The 23,724-nt window shown below is 38.3% G+C and overlaps 3 protein-coding genes across 4 annotated transcripts; 2 read left to right on the top strand and 1 right to left on the bottom strand.

Moving 5' to 3' along the window:
- The first annotated feature begins 1,388 nt into the window (after positions 1–1,388).
- LOC131771168 (uncharacterized) lies at positions 1,389–11,238 on the top strand. Of its 2 annotated transcripts, XM_066172029.1 has the most exons (12): positions 1,389–2,228; positions 3,852–3,938; positions 4,409–5,791; positions 6,263–6,529; positions 6,870–6,941; positions 7,630–8,244; positions 8,393–8,499; positions 8,690–8,748; positions 9,382–9,551; positions 10,003–10,110; positions 10,801–10,880; positions 11,101–11,228. In XM_066172029.1, exons 2-11 carry the CDS (start codon positions 3,887–3,889, stop codon positions 10,851–10,853), a joined length of 2,886 nt encoding a protein of 961 aa, XP_066028126.1. In that variant the 5' UTR covers positions 1,389–2,228; positions 3,852–3,886; the 3' UTR covers positions 10,854–10,880; positions 11,101–11,228. The 2 variants fall into 2 exon arrangements, with proteins under 2 accessions (XP_066028126.1, XP_066028125.1); XM_066172028.1 differs by lacking the exon at positions 10,801–10,880 and having other exon boundaries at positions 11,101–11,238.
- Positions 9,910–20,452, bottom strand: LOC131771177 (WD repeat-containing protein WRAP73). Its single transcript, XM_059086960.2, has 14 exons — positions 20,279–20,452; positions 20,112–20,207; positions 18,963–19,019; positions 18,349–18,465; positions 17,693–17,765; positions 17,181–17,284; positions 16,814–16,900; positions 16,227–16,361; positions 15,516–15,593; positions 14,929–15,013; positions 14,289–14,414; positions 13,835–13,918; positions 13,526–13,633; positions 9,910–12,785 (listed from the first exon to the last, which is right to left on the bottom strand). Exons 1-14 carry the CDS (start codon positions 20,345–20,347, stop codon positions 12,679–12,681), a joined length of 1,326 nt encoding a protein of 441 aa, XP_058942943.1. The 5' UTR covers positions 20,348–20,452; the 3' UTR covers positions 9,910–12,678.
- Positions 20,453–20,533: 81 nt separating this feature from the next.
- On the top strand, positions 20,534–22,829 carry LOC131771337 (signal peptidase complex subunit 1-like). The gene is made up of 4 exons (XM_059087117.2): positions 20,534–20,658; positions 20,772–20,831; positions 22,061–22,147; positions 22,651–22,829. The coding sequence occupies exons 1-4, from the start codon at positions 20,617–20,619 to the stop codon at positions 22,759–22,761; spliced, it is 300 nt and encodes a 99-aa protein (XP_058943100.1). The 5' UTR covers positions 20,534–20,616; the 3' UTR covers positions 22,762–22,829.
- Positions 22,830–23,724: the final 895 nt, after the last annotated feature.

Here is a 23,724-nt window from a genome sequence, read left to right as displayed (position 1 = left end):
ACCTCGTCGTCGGCGACGCCAACGGGGACATGTCGAGACAAAAGATTAAATTTAGAACATTAGCTCTGCGCGTATGAAAATCTTTTACCCATTCTCGCCGTCTTTTGCAAAACAAGAACGTCATAGTACCAGATTCAGCCTATTCTGAGAACGGGAATACCAAAAGAAAATTGTTAACTATCCTCTAGAACAGGTAATTCCTTCGCTTTTTTTTATCTCAAGTTTGGATCGGGCGCTAAACGACAACGGAGATAAATATATTGCATTACTTGAAACATTCTCAACGACTAGTGGCTGCACACGTGCGTTTTAAACTTTGAACATTTCTGAGCCCTCCTCTGCAAAACATCAAAGTGCAGTTTGACCTTGTTGGTTTTTTTTTTTGTTTTTTTTGTTTTGGTCCAGAAAGTGAAAAACAATCGACATTAAGTTGCTCAACATGCAGCAACAAGTCTGTCTTCTCAAATTCATCTGAGGAAAGCTGCCCGCCCATAGCAAAACTTAAATACAAGTAAAAGCTTATTTTATTTTTGCTAAGGTTTTCTAGTGTCGGAAATAGGGTGGTTTTTGGCAAACTGGAAAAAAAACGCTTCTATGATAGGAAATCTCTTGATTTCATGTTAATTTAACGGTAATTGTCTCCTGGGTATATACAATGACGGAAGGCAGACAAAGATGACAGGACTTTTCCTGTCTTCAATTTATAACAAGCATTAGTGATAAAGGTCTTCACGTTAACATTAAAGCGCTACGACTCAGCGCAACGCGTAAACATCTCCCGCAAAGCCGATAAAAATGTAGTTACTACAAAAGAAGGAAAAGAAACTGGACGACGAAACAACTTTTCGCTTTATATTTCCTTCTGGCAACTTACAGTGTTCGTCCTGTGGCGATCCCAGAAATCTTGGCGTAAACAAAAGGATCCAATTACTGGGAACTCATCAATTTACCATTTGTTCACAAAACATGATCACATCACATCTAAGAAAGCCGAAGACATCGCAGACATGTTGATTTAATAACTGTTTTGTTCCATGACACGCCAGGTGCCACCATGACGTTCGATTTGAGCAGGCCCTTATTATTGGCTCTTCAGTAAGAGTGTTTCTTCGCCCGCGAACATGTTAAACCCTTCAACTCCCAGCATTTCCTCAATTCTCCTTACTATCTGCCATACAGTTCTTGTCATGTTAGTTTGGAGAATTTGGGATTGGATCAACTTATAATCCCCTAACTGATATTTTTCTTAATTCTCATCACTTGTTTGCTTGATATTGTATTGATGTTGTAAGGAGAAATTCTATCTTGATCACTCATGGGAGGCAAAGGGTTAAGGCCTTGAGTAACGCGACCCGTTGAGAGGGTGAGGGTGAGGAGTACGGCAAACAGCGAAGTTTTTTTCTTTACTATTAGGAAAAGTTTTGATAAAGCATCTATAGAGTATTGCAATTACATTTTATTTATTTTAAATTGCTGCATCTGATCTAGAAGAAACTCGTTGCCCATGCGTGTGGGGAATAAGGTGAGTATGAGTGAAGAGGAGGCTACACCACATGGAAGAAAACTTCACTCATTAACAATACCTCCATTTGCAAAGGCAGTGATTACATTTAAAACAAAAAAAAATTATCTTTTTTTATTTAGAAAAAAAAAAGGGCATCAGGACTGGAAGCTCTCTATCTTCAGCTCTGGCGAAGAAAGAAATAACCCATAAAGTTGGAAACCGCAAAATTTTAAGCAAAAGACTAATTTTTAACAGATCAGCAACTTGTCAGAAATCAGAAATTCGACTCCTCTTCCTCCTCCCCTCCCCTCGCTCTGGAGAAAAAAACTGGGTCAAATTTCCTTGTTTATTTGGGTTATGTCGCAAACATCAGGCCAAAATACTGTGAAAGAAGGTGGAAATATGACGGATATTCCTTGAAATAACAACCACAGAGAAATGCGAGTAAACGCATTCTTGGTTTTGAGAACAGGTACCAAAAAGTCACCCTCCACTCATAAGTTATTCATTGGTTGTGAACCGTCAGTTGAAAGGCTCACTATTCGCCAACATCTGGCGATCATTACGGGAAAAAAAGCAGGATAAGCTCAAAAAGAAGGGAATATTGAAAAGAAGACGAAATTATATTCTAGTTTAGAACAGAGGAGCGACGATTCAACAAAGGGACCATAGAATTAGATTGAAAATGAATTGTATTTGGTGGAAAGAACACTAACTTTGAAAGGTAAGTTATGGATTCGATTTTACAACTTTACAAACTTGGGAAGGAAAAGGCAAATTATTTTAGACAGGTTGAATTCCTATTTTGCTGATAATTTTGGAAAGGGGAGAAGAGTGTGATGCTTAAGCTTCGACCTATCTAAGAAATGGGAAGATTGATCAAATACAAAGTTTGGTGGTCAATACAAAACATGGTAGGGCACTTGGAAAAGAAATCCTTTTCGGTGTCTTGATTTTGAAATCGTTTGAGGCTGGAAGTTTGAAAGCGAAAAGAGTACTGATTTGGCTATGAAATACTTATTAGCAAAAAAGAATTCAAGCCGGAATCGACGAAAGTTCAAATTTGTCAGTATTTTTAAATTTAGAAATCAGCTACAGGTCCTTTCATCCAATGATCTCCATTTTGCTGGTACTGCAGACTGACGCTAAATAAACATCTGGGGATTTCTGTTTTTTTTCCTTCAATCTTTTTTATTTGCGACAAGTGATTTCAAGCAAGATTTCTTACCAACTTCGCGAGTATATCCAGAGTAGCCTTCTAATGAAGGATTAAACGTCAATATTTGATACGATACAAAATAAACGTTGTATTGTTTTATTTTGGAACGTAAATCACGTTTTGGTGAGTTACTCTCGTTTGGAGTAAGTTACTGCAGTCGTCAGCAACGACATATACCAAAACCAATGCTTTATAGCACTTAAAAGAGCTAAAATCTAAAGAAAGAGAAAAACAAATTTCCGATGAGAATTTTTTCATCACACCCTTAAACAGAAGAGAGACTGGTCCCTTTCAAGAAATCGCAGTTATTCCACGAATTTAATCGATGGCTGTCTTAGTTAAGAAGACTCAAAATCCAAGCCCCAAAGATCTCCAAGGAAAACAAGTTTCCCGTGATCTGTAACAACATTGTTTCTTTACATGCATATCGCGTAAAATCGATTTGTGGTTTAACTCCTTTGAACCAGACACACAAGGTATAAAACTAACAGGTTTCCCATACGTCTTCCATGTGCTCCACGTTTGCACTGATCTGGAATCGAATAATTTTTAAACGTCGAACATCCTAAAAATGCTTTAGTGAAATCTTTTTCAACGGTATAGACATCAGTTACAAAGTATAAAAACAGAGTTTAAAAAAAATTGCCAATATATAGCTATTTACACACGCCTTTGTTTACCTTTGGGAAGCGCAGCGACTCTGAAGTTCGAGTCCAGACCTTGTCATTGCGTTACGTTCTCGGGAGAGACAATTTACTCTCAAAGTGTCTCCGTCTCCCCTCAGAAGTAAATATATAAATGTCGGTGAAGTTCCATGGAAGCCAGACGAAATGTTTGGGGTTACTCAACTAGCATATTACACTGAACAATTAAGAAGGAGCTTTTTTACCCATAGCTGCTTCACGCTAACATAAACTTAGATAAGCTTCGGCAACTACGTTGGTCAATCTTATACACGGTAGTCTATTTGGAAATTTTGAAAAGAAAACAGTAATAAAATAGTCTTCCACAACAGCGAAAAAAAAACCAATAAATAAATATTAGAATCTTAAGAATCTTAGAATTTTAAGAATCTTAAAAGAATACTTCACACCTCTAACTCAACAATTTGTGATATATCTGCCTCAGGAAACCCGAGTTGGCAAATACGAAGGACTTCGATCATGAAGATTACCATAGCCTTGATATTGCTAATTACGGCCAATTTCATACGAGGTAAGTTTCGTAAAGAGCGAGTAAAACGCTGAAAAAATCCGTGCGAAATGGTAAACGTCGCGTTTAGTCACTTACCCAGACCTTCCAGTTACATTTACGAGATGTTTAATTAATACCCAAACCTCCCTCGTTTTTTCACTACTCCGCTACCGTCAAGACGTTTACTATCGCGTTTCCTTTAGCTTACTGAACATTTGTGTCCAGGCGATACCGTTTTTAATTTCATGCTTAGCATATGCAACTGGAGACTGAGAATAACATCAATGATCCGCGAAAAAGCAGCAAAGTTTGATGTGAGGAACAAAATGTATAGAAGCAAATTGAAGAGTCTATGTTGACATCGGGGAAAAGAATCTTGAACGCCAATCTTATCAGGCCTCAAATGAATCAGTTTATTTTTAGATAAACAGTTTTCTGCGCCTCTAGATAAAAACCTAACCACTTTCTCTCCGTGTTATAATCAATTCAAGGTCTTCCGGTTGATCGGGAACTTTTACGAGTCAAAAGAAAAGGAGAGGGAGAGATTGACAACAACGAAGAGACTTTCCACAGAGTGCGAAGATCACAAGACGACTTAGAAAGTGAAATTCGACGTAAAAGACGATTCTTTGCCCCGAACACACCTGTACAAGAGACCGAGGACAGTTATAAAACAAAAATGGAAGCTAGATCGTCTCGTTCATCCCGCGAGGATAGGGACATCACGGCAAAACGACCCGAGAGATTTCGTCTCCGAATTAGAAAAAGAAGCCAAGACGGAAGTTCCATACTCCGCGGCGATACTCCCGGCTCCGGTTCAATGCCAGGATCGGGTTCTTCCGGGACAGGGTTGTGGATGGGACCACTGTTAGAGAAAAAGCGGAACGATAAACGAAGCGCTGGTTCAAACTCGCTGGATAATCTTATAGCTACGTTACGAGCGATCAGTTCTTTAAGTCCTGATGAAGATGACAATTCGGCGGAAGAAGTCAGATCCTCTGGTTCAGGTCTGTGGCTTGCGCCTGAAAGTACAGTTGATAATAAACTGCCACAGTTTTTTCAGGAGGAGGCAGACTCTGGTAGCGGTGAAAACCCGGAGAAAGCTTTAAGGCTGCTGAGTGAAACAGCCCAGAGAGAGTTAAAGCAAAAAGCAAATGAAGTTGGCAGTGGTGCGGAGCAGAGAGTACAAAATGATGACAAAAAGGAAACCGAGCAGCAGACTGGCGAGAGACTTTTTAGACGAGAAATAGAGAGCGACGCGCCTGCAGATGATTTAATTGCTGCTAATGAGAATCAGGATAAAAGAGGCGACTCTGAACAGGAAGACAATCCAGCCTCATCTTCAGGATCCGCTGATGATTGGCAAGAAATCGAAGATAAGATTTCAGAACAACCAGATGAAAAAGTTACGCGGTCGCTAACAGAAGCCTTACTTCCAGACGCGTATTACCGCACAAAGAGGTCATCTCAAGAAAATGCGTTTCTGGTTTCAGACCACAGTCTCGGTGAAAATGACGCCCTTATTGGCGATAGCCTCGTGGCGCGGTTTTACCGCGATCAAGACGCAGTTTCCGATGACGTCACAGAAACGTCGGTGACATCCCTTCCTAGCGAGACCCAGTCCCTTTCAAGTCCCGAAACCCAAGAAAAACCTGTAACACGAGAACTGGAAAATCATAACTTTAGAGACTTCTCAGAGCCAAGGGTTGTGTACACAAGGCAGATTAGAGAAGCTCGAGAACCTATCATAGAAAGACCTGCCGTTTACTCACAAATCGAAGACGAGAGTGAGATGGATTCCAGCTTCGGAGGCGAGGACGATGACGACGACGAACCAACTTTAACGATTCATGAAAGAGAGATTAGAGAAGACGGTAGGATCAACAGTCTTCCTTCAAGTTTTACCTCAAAAAGTACATTAAGTTCAAAGTAAATCATATCAGTCGGTCACAGTATGGTAATCTGGTCGAGATAGTATATTTTGTCAGCCAATCTTCTTTCAGTATAGTACATCTACAAATTAGAGAGCTTCTCGATCTCAAAGATATAGAAATGGTTTTGCAGTTTTCTAATTTTAGTGGAGATGGAAATTGAAGTGAGTTATTGATAGCACAGTTTCACTATTTAAGCAACATGCAATCTGATGTTTGTTTACAGTAAGCTGGGCTGTTAACTTTTAAGAACAAAACGTTATTTTCTGCCCGTCGCATGAGGCGATTTCAGTTTTTTATTTTCCTCATTCGTTCCATAGAATTCGTTTAATCAGCATGAATCTGTAGACTCAAGGATTTCAGTTTCAAAATTTTTAACAGCTAACAGAAAATGTAACCATTTCCAATTGCTAGGATATGTCGGCTGTTACGAGGACAAGGCTCCCGACCGAGATCTTCCCTCCATAGTCTCAGTTCCCAAACTGACTCCAGACTCATGTCGTAGTGCATGCCGGACAGCAGGTCACGCCTATGCTGGAGTGCAGTATGGGTATTTGTGCAGGTGTGGCGATTCGTACGGGAAGTACACAAAGGTTTCAGACGAAGAATGTAATACTCACTGTACTGGAGATCATGCTCAGAAATGTGGAGGATTCTGGAGAAGTGCAATATTCACGACTGGTAAGTTGGAGCTCTCTGATCTCTAAACGACACTTGTAAAAGTTTGTCCTCAAGGACTGCCAGTGAAGGAAACAGTCTCGAATCATTTATCATACAATTCGTGCAGACATTTATTTCGTGCGATGACTTAGAGGCAACCGACAAAGGAGGAAAAAGTTCTCTCAAAGCAATAAGCAAAATTATTCCTATCATATCCACAGAGGTAAAGGCCTAGCTTTGACTAGCATAAGCGTACTTATGTCTATGACCAGATTTATAGCATTGATTAATTTTTCAATTCTATTGCGAAAAATCAGTAATTGAGATTTTATGACGTTGTAATTCTCTTTTCCTTCCACAGCCGGAGCAATGGAACCCACAAAGCGTGGAAACTTCTTTCACATTGAAAGTGTTCGGCCTATGACAGAAGAAGGTGCATACTTTTCAGTGTCACAGTATTCCACATACGCAATAGCTCGGTTGGGATGTACGGCGCTTTTCGAATGAGTGTCGCAAAACCAAAACCAAAGTAATTACAACAGTCAATCTCAGAGAAGAGAAGAAAATATCCTGAACAATCAACGAAAGCCCAAAGTAAAAAACAAACAAACCTTCTAAAGTGCGGGAAAACACGGGCGACTAAGTGGTGATTGATTTTAACCCTTTACACCCTAACATGAGTTTGCATATTCTCCATACTGTTCATTATACATTTCCCAAGGTTCAAACAAGGAGAATTTGTTTAACGATCAAAAGCTTCTTTAGTTGGTGATCATTTCCTTTATTCTTGTAACCTCTATGTATGATTCAGGGAGATATTGCAAGGAGAAATTAGATGCTAGTCACTCTTAAGGGTGAAAGGGTTAACGGCGTAATTTGGTTTTGTCGAATTAGTTGATAACGTAAATTGGCCTCCGTGAAGAGTTTCAAAGCAGACGTTTCGAGCGTTAGCCTTTCGTCAAAGCGAGTGATTGGTTTTAGTTTTGCATCCGATTGGTTGAGAGATTTGCGTGATTTTTCCGGACCAATCACAGAGCGAAGAAAAGCAAGTCCAATGCAATTCCAGATTTCTTTCCATGCGTAACTGAAAACGGTTCTGATGATAATTCTTCTTTGTTTAGATCTTTTTGACATTCCTCGCAGCGACATCGCTTCTGGTGGTGAAGCAGAGGCAGAGGAACATCAGCAACCAATAATCACAGAAACCTTTCACTTGACAGCTTCAGAATCCCCTGCGACTGAAGTAACGGCAGCTGAAGTGGTAACTACCCCACTTGAGTCGTCTGGTAATTATGTGCAGGAGATACACAGAGAACCATCTCTCCAAGAATCCCCTGTGCAATCACTTCCCATAGAGACAGCCCAGGAAGACAATTCTTTAAACACGCATGCGTCAGGCGAAGAGCACCCACATGAGAAAGCAGACTCTACGCAAGCTACAGTATCTGCTTCTACAGTTGAGCCCGATTCTGCGCATGCTGTAGATATCTCACCTGCGATCGCAATTTCTGAAGCTCCTCCTCAAGCTTTGACCCAATCTGAACCCAAACCATCCTCCGGTTCACCTGCAATAGCTACTCAACCGGTACCGAGTGTGGTTCATCCTCAACACAATGAAACGCCACAGGGTACCCACGGGAGTCGACTGATTTACTTGCATCAGCAACAGGATATTTTGTCAAAACCAACTCCAAAAACTATCGTGGCAGTGGCTCCGGGAAAGCTCAAGGAAGGAAGTAAGTTGCTGAAATTTTCATACCATCATATATTCCTCTGGTTTAGATAATTATAGTGAACTCTTGCCGAGAAGAGTTGTGTTTTACCCTAGGCCATGTCTTAACTTGAAAATCATAATTTTTTTTATTCAAATACTTTATATTTTAGCTGTCGTCTACACGGGAACAATCAAGCTGAAACAAAGCTGGCTGGACCAGTTTGAAGATTCCAACAGCGCAGAGTCAAAAATATTAACAGGAAATATCGAGCAAGCGGTATGTGGTTAAGAAATCATAGCAAAACATTTAAATCGCAAAAATGCCTAACAAACTGGTGCAACGAGTATCTGTTAAAAAGTACTTTTGTAGTATTGTGTAAACTTTTCATCCTTTGTAAACCAATAGAGTATGTTTTTTTGTACGTTTAACTGAAAAAATTTACTAAACAAAAAATTTTGTTTGACAGTTCAAGCGTGTGTTCAAGAATGATCCAAAATTTGTCAAGGCCGAGGTTGTAGGATTTAGGTAAGGACTTTTCCAGGAATCACCGAATATTATGTACGATTCGCATTTTTCCAACGTTGCCCTATTAGTTTAATAGTTAAAGATTCGCAATTACTTTAACAAGAATTCCTTCATGGGTGTTCCCATGTCAATTTAGAAGAAAATCCCAACCTTTACCTTAGCAAATTCCCCCAAAACCTGATGTGCTGTTTGTAGGTTTGTGGGTATATATGTGAACTTAATTGACCACTTCATGGGCTTTTCAGGGCCAATACGGATAAATCAATAAATGTGTGATTGAAAAAAAAAAATAGTGTTTTAAAATATAAAGCACCGTCAAGGCGTTGAACTCGGGGAAACCGGGAAAAATCCCAATGAGTTGCAGGGTGGAGAGCTTGAACCCAGGACCATATGAATACAAGCCTAACATCAAAACCACTAAGCCACACGGCCTGGTTAATGAATAAGGAGACCTTTTCGGTCAAAAGTCTTCGAAGACCAAATTGTTTTTGTTGATGCAGATGACTTAACAAGAACTATTTAGTGCGTAAAGAAATTCTGCGGCAACAAGAAGCACTTTGTACAATTTTCATGATTTGCTTCAAAAACGAAATCTCCAGAATAACTCAGTCTTAAAATTCTATGTTTCTCAAGGGAAGGCCTCGTGAAACACAACCCGAACACCATACGTAAGGTGATTGCACCGTTCATTTTGACGTTCAAGAACGGCATCCAAGGCATCGAGGAGAAACTAAAGAACATGGTACAGAATGTGGGGAAACTTGATGATATGCCTGTGTATAAACATTCACTCCAATTGTCAGGTGAGGTGAAGATTTAGGAATAGATAGCGATACGAGAAAAGAAAGTTCACTTAGACACAGACTTGGAATAACTGTGAAGTCGGCCGAGTGGGTGCAGAACCCAAAAAGGCTAATTAACACGCAGTTTGCTCCCAGTCAGGAGACTGCCGACGAGCTAGGCTACGAAGATACGATCACGTGGCTAAAGTATTTTTAGACCTTAGTGATAAAAGATTGTTTCTGGCTACGCCATGACACTTACTGCTCGTTGCAGACTTTATCTCACACGTCTACTGAACGATTACATTATGGCTTATTGCACCATATTTAACTAATCTCGTGGAAGGAGATCGGTGAAAAAAAATTCAAGTTTCAAACATAAATGTTTAAATTGCTGTATTTTTATTATGTCCTTTCTTCCTTATTTATTAATCTAAAGTATTAACTCATTTGCGTGTTGATTATTTTACAGAATATAGTCATTCACCAGCTGTAGGAAAAGCACCGGAAACAATGGACGAGGCAAGCAAAGTGGACCTCGTTGAGGAGGATAAGAAGCGGAGTACTGTCAATATTCCAAGTAAGAAATCACTTAACAGAAATTCCTATGGCGCTTTTCAATTGAGTGTCGTAAAACCAAATTCAAAAGTTATAACAACGGCCAATCAGAAGAAGGAACATACCATTAAGACCTAATGAGAATTCAGAGTAAAACCGACCAATCTGCCTAAAGCGCGGGAAAACGCGGGCGACCAAGTCGTGATTGGTTTGAGTATTGCATCTGATTGGTTGAGAGAATGGCATGAGTTTTCTGGACCAATCAAAGCGCGAAGTAAAGCAAAAACAAAGCAATCCCAGATCACTTTGGACACTCAATTGAAAATTTTTCTACATAACGGAATAAATTTAATTCGAAGCCAACGCGAAAACAGTACAGCTAACTGTTCTTAACTAATTTCGGGTATTCGTTTCAAGAAAAAAATACTAGGTCTTCACTTGCCACAGTCGTTTGCAAAAAAATCGCTCCCTCTGTCTGCAGCTTTGCTAGGGGACAATTAACACTTCCCAAAACATTGCCAACAAGGAAAAAAATTCACGAAATAAATTAAACTGACAGAATAAATGACCTCAAGGGAGCTATCTACAACACTCCACCCGAGGGAAGAGCTTTACATGTAGTCGAAACCCGCCGTCTGAAACAGAATGCAGAAAGACGTTTCTGAACAACCACATGGAATTAGACTTAATTCACCTCGTCCTTCTTTTTCAGACGGTGGAGTTGATCCTTTCCTTAAAGGAATATTTAGACAGATTTCGGCGTGAGCTCTAGTTTAGGTTTCACTCTTTCAGGTAAGATCTGTCATCCACGTCGTGAAAAAAAAAAAAATAATAATAAAGTGTATGCTGTAACGGTACTTGACACAACCAAAATAAATTGATATATCAAAACATACGAATAAACAGACAAAATGCAAATAGTTCGTCTGTGAAACTTTCAAGTTTGTCAGTTTTCGCAACGGAAATATCATGATTACTATAAAACTGACATGCTTCTCTTTATTGATCCTAGAGAAACCATACACCTTACAGCTTTTTCTAATGAAAGACTTTTTCGGAAAGAAGAAAAGAAACTCACAATCATTTAGGGAATAAAGAGACAAGCCGAGTGAATTGAAAAAGATCTACAGTCGCCGCAGTTAATAATAGGTTCAGATTGTAAACGCCGGTAGCACCAATATAGCGTTATCGGCAGTACAACACATCCAATATATCTGAGCTAAATACTTTTAACCAATAGACAACTTTTCAAAATGGCATCATTTGTTTAGTCAACACAAAGCGCACCAAAGAAATAATCTTTAGGTTTTATTATTTGTAGAAAAGATCACGAGATATCAGATTTCAACGTTTAGTTTCCGGAGTTTTGAAGATCGTGGATATACTCCACGCATTCAGTTAATAAATCAGAGCGAAATAGTAAACAGTGCGATAGGAGCGGAAACGAAGGAGGCTTGGATCGAGTCGCGTTCACTTCGTGGCCCGACCCGCTCTTCGTGTAGTAAAATTTAATTATCTGACAGGAAGTATCTAAGAAAAGTGCTGCAAGTATAAAGTGCACTATGAGAAAAAGTTGTGTGCTCTTTTTGTTTCAAAAATTAATCATCAATTGTAATGGGGCTAAATCACGAAAGCCTAAAGAAATTTGTCTTTTTACTTTCATGAATGATATTTGATTTTCTATTAATCAAGTAAACGTAAATAAAATTTATTTTTCCCAGTAAAAGTCATTTTGTCTCCTTTCCTCATGTAACTGGAACGCCAAAATAGCCACAACAATGGTACTAAGCTCTTTCGTCCGCGATCAACATTTTTGCGAGCCTGCGAGCAAGCCCTCATTATTTCGGCTTGAGGACGAACTTTTGTGCGCCTGCGTTGGAGTGTGAGGCCCTAAGCAACGAACGCCGGCGAGGTGCCAGCGTAGGGTCTAGCGTAGATCATTAGTGCCAGACCCCCACCACACCCTTTCCGACTCGTCTCAAATCTTCCCGCGGATGAAGAAACGCGAGTCCTGCGGCGCAAATAATATTGAGGGCCTGCTCCACTATTTCCAAACGCCGCCCCAAAGCCACTGGAATTATATTACGCCTGCTATTTACATGTCATTCCTCCAGAAGAAAAATCTTAAGAACAGAAACTCGACAAAAACGATATCTAGTATCTTGCGTTTTGAACATCCTGTACAAAACGTATAGTTTTTACACCCAGGAATATCAAGAATCAAGTACCTCTACGTATAACGCAAAGTGCGCTCAAATAATGAAAAACAACCAAAGTAACACAGGAATTGGTTTAAACTACACCACAGACATGACAAAGGAATTGGTAGGAGTAACCACGCGCTCTAATTTAACTATAAGCGTCATAAAGGGATTAACAGCGTAAGTTTCAACAGAAATAAGTTACATAGTTAAGAATGTCTCCAATAGTTACCAGTTATGATAACGTGATATCTAAAGAAATCATTTCAACGAAAGAGTAACAACTTACTAAAAGCGAGAAATCGGGATCTGGCGTTAAACAATCGGCCAATTCTATGACCCTGGCTTTCGCCTTACGAATTTAATAAGAATATCTTTTGAATTCACCATTATGTCCTTGGGTCTGTCAGAAAACACAAGCACATGTGATCTTTTCCCAGCAGTAGGAGAATGTTGCCATCAGGATGAAACTGTAAGGATGTGATCTGGAAAGTGGCTGAAATGAAGCCAGAAGGAAACACATGAAATCAGGACTATGAAATCGCACTGGGAATTGGGTGTACAGACTGATTTAGCAACGACTCTCTTGTGGTATACATACCTTTCTGGAGAAACCTTTCAAAGACCAATACCAGATAAACAAAAGTAATAATGTAAACTTCGTTTCCGCATAACGAGTAAGCTGAACACAAACATGCCTTAGTTTACGTATGTTAAACTTTACGAGCTACACAAACTTAATTGATCGTACAAGTGTCCTTCTGACAAAAATTAAAATTCAGTGAAATTTTTTTCCAAGTTTTCCATTTCCAATATTTTTAAACAGTTTCTTTCTTTTAATGTCCTAATTTCTTTTTGGTTTATTCTTGTTCTATCCCAGTCAATTGGTAGCAATTTTCAACGTCCAAACACACCATTCAACACGAGGCAATTTTCAATTGAGAGCCGAAAGTAATTCAGGATTGCATTGGTTTTGCTTTTTCGCTCTATGATTGATCCAGAAAACTCGTGCCACGTTCTCAACCAATCAGATGCCACTGAAACCACTCACGACTTAGTCGCGCGCATTTTCCCGCGCTTTAGGTAATTTGGTTGTTTTCACCGTAAGTTCTCATTCGCCGTTGAAAGTCTTTCCGTTCTTCAAGTTGGCAGTTGTGATAGCTTTTGTTTCGGTTTCACGAAAAGCGCTTAATCATGATCATAACAAAACTAGGAATCAAATGAGGAACAACAAACCTTCTGTAGGTACGACTACCGACACGCAGCCTGCAGGCGACCACATGTACAGCTTGTTATTTCCGGTACAGACGGCTAGCCGGGGTTGTTTTGGATCCCACTGGAAAGCTAAGACAAAAGAAGAAAAAATGAAATAATAATGGAATAATAAATCTCTTATTCGATTGCTTGAACATATATACTCGTGGCTATTTTGTAAGCTGCTTGTGTGTTTACTCTTCCCTACGGAGCTCAGAAAAATACGAAGCAGCTCGCACAATATCCGCGCGTATTACTAATTAAACCATTAACTAAGGTGTATCAACTGACCTCTCACGGAACTGGTCTGCAGTAGCAATGCTGTAAGACATAACTTGGACACATCCCATAACCAAAGAGCATTAGGCATGTTGTCTATGTACAATAAAAACGAAAGAAAGAAAGACATGTTAGTTAGAGCAAATGCGGTTTGAAAGCAATCTTTAATTGGAAAAGTCGTAAGCAATCCAGGATTGCTTTGATTTTGCGTTGTGATTTCTTCAGAAAACTGGCGGCTTGGTCACTAACGTTTTCCCGCGCTTCAGGCTGCTTGTTTTTAATTCAAGTTCACATTGGCTCCTGCTGATATTTTCCTGGCTCTGATTGACTGTTGTGATTGCTTTGGTCACTTGCGTTTTTCCGCGCTATGAGCAGTTTCTTGTTTTTTTCTATTCGCACGGACAGGTACTGGTAAAAATTATACGTTATTTACCAAAGAAGTAAAACCTTAGTGACTGCCACTAACCATTCTTAGTTGCTAAATATCTGTTGTCTTGACTAAAGGCCACATGTCCAACACCAAGTTTGGGGTTTGCCTTTTCTGGGTCAGGTTTAAGCGTCGGAACCTGGACTGGGCCTGGCTGAACCTCATCTGCAAAGAAATAATTAAGAAATAGATTCCATGTTTCCGCGCGTCTGTTTAGAGATACAGAAGCTTGACTTGAGCATTCACATAAGGGAAGAGAATTACTTACGCGATAAAATACAATCACTCTAACTAATTAACTGAATAGCAGATTATTAGGGCGAATTATACCTGAATGATCAACTTCGTATTTTTCCCTTCGCAAGAACGCATTCAAGAATCGTTAAGTCCGGCGAAGTACAAATTTCTTAGCGATCGCAGTGGTGTGAAAGAGTACCCGCATATGCGTGAAATGAACGACGCAGAAGAATTAAAATACCCACATTCACGTGTAAACCATTGCATTTGCGTAACTACACCCACCGGAGACGCATGGGGTTGTTGCAGTACACGAGAGCGGTACTGTAGATCACAGATGGCGTCAAAATGTGGTAGGAGCGACATCGTGGCTCTAAACACATTGTGACGTCTCGGTGATCCTTGTAACAGCAATCGCACTGTAAAAATATTAATAACTCACATTTACTCTGCACCGTAAACCCGCCGGGCGGCATGATCTCTCCTTTTAGCAAAGGTGGCTTCAGCTCCACTTCTCTGTAAACAATCTAAGAAATTCAGGAAACAAATTAATATAAACTTTTTATAAGATGACCAATCAGAGCTCCAGGTTTTTTCAAAGTTACCATCCTACAACCTAAAATCATGAGATGATCAGTCCAGGATAAAATTTTGATCGCCACGAAAAAAAAATAAATAAAGAAGATACGCTCTATATTACATAACGCTATCAAAACCACTTATTTTTTGAGTGAGCAGCGTAGTTGGCATCCATTCTGGATATTCACTCAACTTCCCAAGGCTTAACACTCCTGCAACCAAGGAAGTAGAGCCATTTTTCGAAGAAAACGAGTTTGCGCAATGCATTCCCGGGTGCCCTCCTGCTCCAAGCCTCAAGGGAACCCTATATAAGGATTGTAAACTCCATTCTTTATAGTTCATGCTCTTTAAGCGAACACTTAATTTGACGTCATGGAAAGATTAAGGCAACTCTAGAGGAATTGTGCATGTAGTCCTTATCTAGTTCATCGTAACAAGAAGCTTCATTACCACTGACGGAGAATCCACCGTGTGACTATGGTTGTGTTCTGCGACAATTTTCCACGTGACGTGGTTCAACACGCGACACTGCAACAGAGCAGCAAAGTTTTTTTTAAAGGCTTTTATAACTGCTGTGTGGAATAACCGTGTTGTCCTTAAAAAAGTGATTCAATTACGTTACATCACAATTCTTCAATTTTACAGTGATGTACCTTTACAAATACCTAACAGGCTGGAAATCGATAGATTTTCATCATATTGCACGCGTGTCACCTATGTAGTGGGTTGCCTACATTCACAGTTCTACTTTTACCAAAGTTGAAGCAGAAAACCAAGGCCCATTTAAGCAATGCACAGCGTATTACTGCAAACCTACCTTTCCCATAGGCAATAGTCGAAGTACAAAATTAGGCAACATTTTTCCATGTAACATAAAACAGCATATCGCTTTATATAAGAGTATTAAAGCTTTTAACGGGCGATGCTTGCAACTTATTTTATGGTACAGATAAAGGTTGTTTACATGCCGTAACTTTGGCTTAAAGAACGAGTACCGTAACTGGATTGCTGACGTCGAGGACAGCTGACCAGAAGTAAATTTCTCTTTGAACATGTATGTTTCATGAGTAGTGTTAAGTGAAAGTGTGTTATGCCACAAGACATTGATGTGTACCTAGCTTTGTTATGACATAAAATATAATTTGATTGTTCCAAAAATACCTTCTCATCAAAGCTGCCAATTGCTAGAAACTGACTGGATGGAGACCAGCATACAGACTTGATTCCCAGAGCAAACTCGTATGCACTGTATTTTGATAGGCAACGGCCATCCATTGAATAAACCAATAGTTCATACTAAAAGTAAAGAAAATTTTGTAAAAACATTTCTAATCAAGTTGATCACATCAAGCATTTCCAATTATCGAAAAAAAACTGACCTTGTCATTGTGACTAGGGGCAGAAGGAGGGGGAGGAAGGGTGACCAGGAGGGGAGGGGGTACACCACAATCAAGGAGAATAGTGGGGGGAGGGTAAGGGAGACAGGAAACAGATGGGTAGGTATAATGGAAGAAAACCAAACTTAAAAGACAAACATTGAACTAAGTGATGAGGAGGCCAAAGGGCTCTCCCCCCAGATTCCCCCCCCCCCCCAAACACACTCTATGTGTATATATACACACCCTATGCCTAACAAATTCATGCAACAACTGTTAAAGCATATGCATTGCATTTGCCACTGTTTTACCATAAGTGAACTCTTGATTTAAGTTCCTAAGAGTAGAATGAGTATTACTGACAGTACTTACTCTTAAGAGAGAGTCCCATATGCAAAGAACTCTACCATCAGGCGACCAAGCCAAGTCAGCCAAATCATTTGTTTCCACCTCAAAATGCTGAAATATTGAAGTTTATTAACATTAAGCATAGATATAAACAATAAAAATGAGGAAAATATTAATGTTCATCTCCTAAAAACTTAGCTTAGAATTTTCACATCAATGGTATTTACTACAGTAAACTGTAGTATTCTTGGTTAAGTTAATATTCAAGCGTATAATAATTGTATCCTGATAGCTTCTGAAAACTGTTTCAAAAACTTCACACTGACATGGTCAATTACAGTTATGTGAATCATCTTTTTAATTAGTAATTTTGCCATTCATGTATATGTACCTTCACTAGCTGCCATGAAGAGCAAGCAAATATACTTATACAATCTTTGCAGTTTCTTCTTTCAGCTAATGCCATATATTTACCATCTTTAGTAAAGTCAAGCCCTGAGAATAAAGATACATTTATTCAGAATTAAGGTAAGTTTCAGATTAAATTAATTGCATGGTTGGTAAAAACAATCTTTGACTAATTTGACTGGCATTTCCCTTTGTTCCAACCAACATTTCCAAAATTATTAAGAGATTGAACTACATATTTCAACCTAAAATCTGTTTAATCAAGAAAATAAAGATATGCTATCACACTTTCAAAATTACTACACTTGAAAACGTTTTTGAGACATTCTACTGTACATGTGGTACTGCAAAACTTAGAGCAATTACAGTAGGGGACCATACTATTATTTTCATCAATAACATGGCAAGTTGAAATACAACTTACACTACATATGATGATAATTTGGTTACTTTCAGTAAAAAGTCATCATTGTGCAGATATACATTAAGAATTACCTGCATGCGCATGCTTTGGATACTTGATGTAACTGACAGATTTGCTAACCAGAGACCAGACAGAAATTCTCAGCTAAAAAGAAAAGAACAAAATAAAATAGTCCACAACATTAGGCAGTAACGCAGCTCCTGTAAGTAACAAGAGTCAAGCCAGTAACAAGCATGCTGAGATCTTCAAATCACAGGTAGAAAAACAAATTTGGCAACCACGTTTGCAGTGAAATTCGTTATTTTGGTGACCTGTGTTCAATGTTGTGTAGTTTGCTGTATCACTAGTATTCTTGGTACTCTTTTTGCTAAGTGTTCATGAATGGTAAAAATACTGGTACAGAAGATTTTGCAATATTCTATGAATTTCAAATTTTTTCCATTCTATTCTTTTTCTGCCACACTACTTTAAATTTACTATGGTGAGTTTGATAAAAAAATTCAGCTCAGAGCCCCTGTTATGCCTCATTTTTGAGAGGCTACTAACAAGCTACAAACCTCCACCCAGATCCAAATTTGTAGTACGGTACTCTGTAAACTGATCTACTCTGATCTTCTTTGTGAAAAAGATCACATAACTAGTTCATGCCTGACAATCATGAAGATATATGTTTCTTTAAATCATCACTGATCAATGGCAAAAAATTTCCCCTGTAAGATCCACACACCTGAAAATCTGCAGTGGACAGAATGTGTCTTCCATCAGGACTCCATCTAACGGCAGTCAATCCTGCTAATCCCTCATCAATCTTACAAGTCCAATCTGGTTTCTCTAAAGACCACACCTGATGGCATGTTTAAATTTAAAAACTTGTTATCGATGACAATTACTGAGAAAAAAGTAAAGAATGAATGGATATTTCCACAAAGAAACAAAAATGTCAACTGTTAAATCAGGTCCAACATTCTTTGACTAGTATGTGCTGTAATAACTTTCTAATTCAGAGCTTCCTTAATTCCATTTTTTGGCAAGCTCAGAGCTTTAAATCCTGCATTAATTTGTTACAGATTGCCCCAGCATGTTTTTGAGGTGGTTGAGTAAATGTAGCATCTATTTCTTCTTTTAAAGTGTTTCCTCTTTTTTCAACAATTTTTTTTATTTTTTATGCTTTAAATCATTTTCTTTAACATCATTTCACAAAACATATATAAACGTTAATCAATCATTAACTAAAAACAACAACTCAAAGGTTGGATCTACTCTTCTCCTACATTCATCTCATCTCAGTCTATCAAATCAGAGACTGTACTTATTCCTAACTAAAACAACATAGAAACATACTTGAACTATTCCTCTCTTTAACATGCCACAAAGTATGTACAGGGAATCAGAAGACCACTACAAGGGAAATAAAAATAAAAGTAGTTTGTCAAAAGCTGTCCAATCTTTCAATCCAGGAGTGACCAAGACATACCGTAGTTATTCGGTTATAAGGCGCACTCGGCTATAAGACGCACCCCCAATTCGGCAACTTCATTATTGCCTGTTTTCAAACTGAAAATATCGCTAAAATACTTGGTTATAAGGCGCACCATTTTTTGGGGAGTAAAGATCGGTCAAATTTATTGTAAATTCTTTCAGAAACTTACAAAAAAGCGAAAAAGTCGCGTATTGATTTTAGTTTACCGTTAATTAACAAAAGCAGAATTGTCGCACACGCAACAATGCGCACAAACAAAAGCCTTGATTAAACAAGAATTGACGTACCGCCGAGAATGCAGGTCTCAGTGCACAAAAAAGGCTGAATGGATGAAGAAGGTATTTATCTCTTCGCTTGTTTATTTCCGTTTCGTTTTGTGACGTATCAAATTACTAAGCACGCGCCCTTCGCTCGCCTTTTTAGAACCACCATATTTATAAAAAGTCAATGACCAACACTGTGTGTCCTTTTATTTGCTTGAAATCGTACCAGTAGCTGTGATAAAAAAAAAATTGTTTCGGGAAAATATTCGCCTATATTAAGACGCACCCAAACTTTGGCAGTAATTTTTAGCAGAAATTAGGGATTTCTTGAAAAAAACGGTGCGCCTTATAACCGAATAACTACAGTACATGTAATTTTTCCATATAATATCAATACAATATCAAGTAGACAAGTGATGAGAATAAAGAGATATTTCAGTTAGGGATTAATATTTGATCCAACACCAAATTCTTTGAAATAACATTGTAGGGAATCTATGGAACATATGGAATATAGTGAGAAGAACTATTGAGTAAATGCCAAGATCATATGATTGCTGGGGTAATGATGCTGCACTTTCAAAATACACCACCAGGATTTGATAGTACGTGTTGATGTATCAACTACACCTGCAGTTCTTCTATCATATATAAATGATTCTCAGTACATTAAATTGTAGTCACGAAAGTGACGAATCATGTAATTTACATACTTTGCGCCTCAGCTCTAATGAATTCGAACTATACCTCTACATGTTGTACAACATCTAAACAAGTGTAGAGTTGGAGAATCTGGAGGGTTTTGACATCTCTGACAAGCAATCGATACTGGACACAACTACCCTGGTAACGAAAAAAAAGTTTGTTAGTACAGCGTGAACAAGATCGAAAGATGTTCTCTCCCTAGAACTTACCAAGTATTTGCCATTTGGTGAAAATCTGCTCAGCTGATTTGTCTGCTTAAACAGTTCTGAAAAGTTCATCTCGATTTGTATACAAACAGCTTAGTGCATGATTTACATCGAAACGTCGAGAAATTTCAAACATCGCACTCGCGCACGAAGTGGTCTAATAATTCGAAGAAACCCGCCATAATAAACTCAGTAACCAGGCTTTCTAGTCTCTTTACTGCGCATAAGTTTCATTTAGCCCGCTGAGCATAACTACTGTATGTTCGTTCCTTAAGAAAATACGTGTTTTTATTCAACTGGGTTTAACATTGGCAGCAGCAGAATAACACTTTTTCAATACGATGAAGCTAAAAAATTTCTTCAAAAGCATCCCAACACATATGGTTTGTTTATATTTGAATCGCCCTTACACTATGTTTTCTCTTTAGCGATCTGAAATGTGAATTGTCAGTACATATTTATTCAACGAACCAACATTATTTCTCTGTTGCTACAGGACTATGAAGGACAGAAACTAGCAGAGCGACTATTCCATATCATAATCCTGTTCTTTGGTGTAAGTCACATGTCAAATTACATGTATTGTTTGATAATACGGTTGGTATGTTGGATTATGATATGTACCATGTGGTATTGCATCGATCCCGAGAGGGTCAAATTTCAGGGGAAGTGCAGATTTCACCCCTTTCTCTTCCCCAGAGCCACTCATTTTAACCTTCATGTACCTTGATGAGAAGAATGATAAAAACTTCTTTTTTTTTGGTTGATAGAGCAGGTTTTAATTTAGTCTTGAAAGTAATCAGGGATTGTTTTGTTTGTGCTTTTAACTTTACGCTTTGATTGGTTTATAAAACTTGTGCCACCTGACCTTAACCAATCACATGCGAAACCAAAACCAATCATTATACTTGTTCCTGGGCTTTAAGCAGTTTGGTCAGTTTTACTTTGAGTTCTCATTGGCTCTTAAATATAAATTCCTTTGTTCTGACTTTCCGTTATGATTACTTTGCATTTAGTTTCACATGGCCTAATCAAAAACTGCCCTAAAAAAGAGAATGTGCACCAAGAATTAGATCACTAAGTATTCAGATCCCTGTCACCTAATGAATCTTAAAATTTGATTGTTGTTGTCTGAGTCAAGAGTATACATCAATGCTTTAAGCTGAAATAAAGTTTTTGAATGGAAATGAATCCATCCAAAAGCCAGAAAGATTTCTTTATAAGTTAGAGCCATTGAACTTGGCAGTAGATTCAGGAAGTTTCAGGTAGAGTATATATGTAAATTGTATGTCGATGACCAAGAGGGAAAGCTTAACCAGACATGGTTTATTTGTGACTCCTTGTAAAATGAAAAATAGAAAATTGAATTTTCAGTTTGTCTTGATTGGAATATCTGAATGAAGTGCAATGAAATGTAGATACAGTGATGTAGTACTTTTTTCCCAGTACATTGTAGAGCATCAGTGTTTGAATTTGTATCTGAGATTTTCCTAACTGAAATTCATTGATAATTCCTTTGATCTGTGGTTTATTTGGGTGCTACCACCAACTTAGCTAAGTTGGGATCAAGGCAAACTCTAGAGGGTTCTTCACTCTCATGGATTGGCCTGCATGTGACTTAGGTGCCTTTCAAGCCTCTTATATCATCATATTGTGAGAAAACTAGTCAATACTCTTCTTGTACCTTTTTTCTTAAGCCAAATGTAGCATTTCTTTCTGCTAACTTTACCATTCTGTCTGTATATTTATTAAATTGAACATGTTCTGTTATTCTCTTTTTAACAGGTGGTAGGCTTTGCTTGGGGATATTACATACAACAGTTCGGCGCAACTATTATCATTCTAGCAGCTGGATTTATAGTCAGCTGTTTGGTAAGTGCTGAAATATTTCCTCAAGGTCCTTTAATGCTCAACTTGAGTGGATGTAAGCAATTAGTTTTTCCTCCTTTAGCTCAGCTGTGTACCCATTAAGATTGACTACATGCAAACAACATTTACAATTTTTAACACCTTTCATGATCATCATGTGCAATTAAAACCTTTCAAGAGGATTTACGAGATTCTTCACTGAAATCTTCCCAAATTCCCCACTGGGGGATCTAAATTTATGTAGTGTTAGTCAGAAATAAATTACTGTGGCAGAGGAACAAAAAGTGGTTTTAGTAAGTAACAGGGAGGAAAAACTGGGACATTCAAAAAAATGGTACATCAGTCTGGGTATGGAAGGGCACAAAGATGCAGCTGTTGCGTACACCAAAAAGCACAGCTCTTGAATTTACAAGTGTTATCCATCAACCCTGACCCATACAGCAAACCCATGCTCCCTTGCAAGATGCCTGCAGCACTGACTGTATGTACTGTATGATATGTTTCAGCTGGTGTTGCCTCCATGGCCTATGTACAGAAGAAATCCACTGGACTGGCAGAAACCACGCCCAGAGAAAGCCGACACAAAGAAAGAAGGAGGAAAAAAGAAACAAAAGTGAATCCTAGATTACATTCTGGTAGAGCTAGCTTTGTAATAAATTATTAAAATGTACTACCAAGTGATAAATGTCTGTTTATGTGACTTACTTACTTTATACAATGATATGGATTTTGGTAAGTTGTAAGTTGATCAAAATTTCGTACATTGTAGCCAAGAATTATAACTGAATGTGGTAGGAGAATTTATCTGGCAACCCAAATTTTCCCACAGTCCTGAGTTTAATCTCATATACTGTGGGATGCATCTGGCCTTTATAATCATTACTGGAAACAACTCGTCTTCTCTGAGAAAGCAGTGGGAATGGTATTCAGAAAAAAAAAATTCACCATTCTGTTTGTTGCATTGCAGACAGCATATACATATACTCAAAATACTCTTATGAAGCCTAAATGGGAAGAGATGGGTTATCAGGATCTAAATTGAAACATGCTAAAGAACTTGAGGAACTGTTATTGTTCTTTGTAGCATTAAACCTCTCTTCACCCCAGCTGTTTTTCAGCTTTATATATTTGTAGTCAAACAGTTGCCTGATCAGTTTGTTAAATTATATATATAAATATATATAATTTACATTTATACAGTAGATATTATATATAATTATATATATATATATGCACAGGAGCCTCCAAGTCACAAATTTTCAATCTGGCAAAACTTTGATACTGCATGTTACATTGAGTGTTTGAGTATAAGAACTTGAATTTTACACATGTTGTCAGTTTGTGTTAAACCATTCGCATGTTATGTGTTAAAAATCGGTCGATAGATGTGCTTGGTCGAGAGTGCGCTAATATGATTGTAAAGTTTGCCACTGGTCCTTTTTTTTTTCTAATTTTTTTTTCTTGAGGAATCTTTCATGAAAGCAATGGAGAACATTTTCGGTATTTACATAGCCTTATATTGATACTAGGAGGGTTGGGAGAATACTGACTAAAGCTAATCAAACCTCTGACTTCGTCAA

This window comes from Pocillopora verrucosa, chromosome 9, assembly GCF_036669915.1.
Source record: "Pocillopora verrucosa isolate sample1 chromosome 9, ASM3666991v2, whole genome shotgun sequence".
In the NCBI taxonomy this organism is placed as follows: Eukaryota; Metazoa; Cnidaria; class Anthozoa; order Scleractinia; family Pocilloporidae; genus Pocillopora; species Pocillopora verrucosa.
Note: the sequence above shows the minus strand (reverse complement) of the source record. Positions and strands in the feature narration are given on the sequence as shown.

Excerpts from the sequence above, each read along its gene's own strand:
- LOC131771337 (XM_059087117.2), top strand. The coding sequence starts at position 20,617 with ATGAAGCTAAAAAATTTCTTCAAAAGCATCCCAACACATATG. Across the intron at positions 20,659-20,771 it reads AAAGCATCCCAACACATATG|GACTATGAAGGACAGAAACT; the intron begins GTTTGTTTATAT and ends CTGTTGCTACAG. Across the intron at positions 22,148-22,650 it reads GATTTATAGTCAGCTGTTTG|CTGGTGTTGCCTCCATGGCC; the intron begins GTAAGTGCTGAA and ends GATATGTTTCAG.
- LOC131771168 (XM_066172028.1), top strand. The coding sequence starts at position 3,887 with ATGAAGATTACCATAGCCTTGATATTGCTAATTACGGCCAATTTCATA. Across the intron at positions 8,245-8,392 it reads GGGAAAGCTCAAGGAAGGAA|CTGTCGTCTACACGGGAACA; the intron begins GTAAGTTGCTGA and ends TTTATATTTTAG. Across the intron at positions 9,552-10,002 it reads ACATTCACTCCAATTGTCAG|AATATAGTCATTCACCAGCT; the intron begins GTGAGGTGAAGA and ends ATTATTTTACAG.
- LOC131771177 (XM_059086960.2), bottom strand. The coding sequence starts at position 20,347 with ATGAACTTTTCAGAACTGTTTAAGCAGACAAATCAGCTGAGCAGATTT. Across the intron at positions 18,466-18,962 it reads TAAAGAGAGGAATAGTTCAA|GTGTGGTCTTTAGAGAAACC; the intron begins GTATGTTTCTAT and ends ACATGCCATCAG. Across the intron at positions 17,766-18,348 it reads TGTCCACTGCAGATTTTCAG|CTGAGAATTTCTGTCTGGTC; the intron begins GTGTGTGGATCT and ends TTTTCTTTTTAG.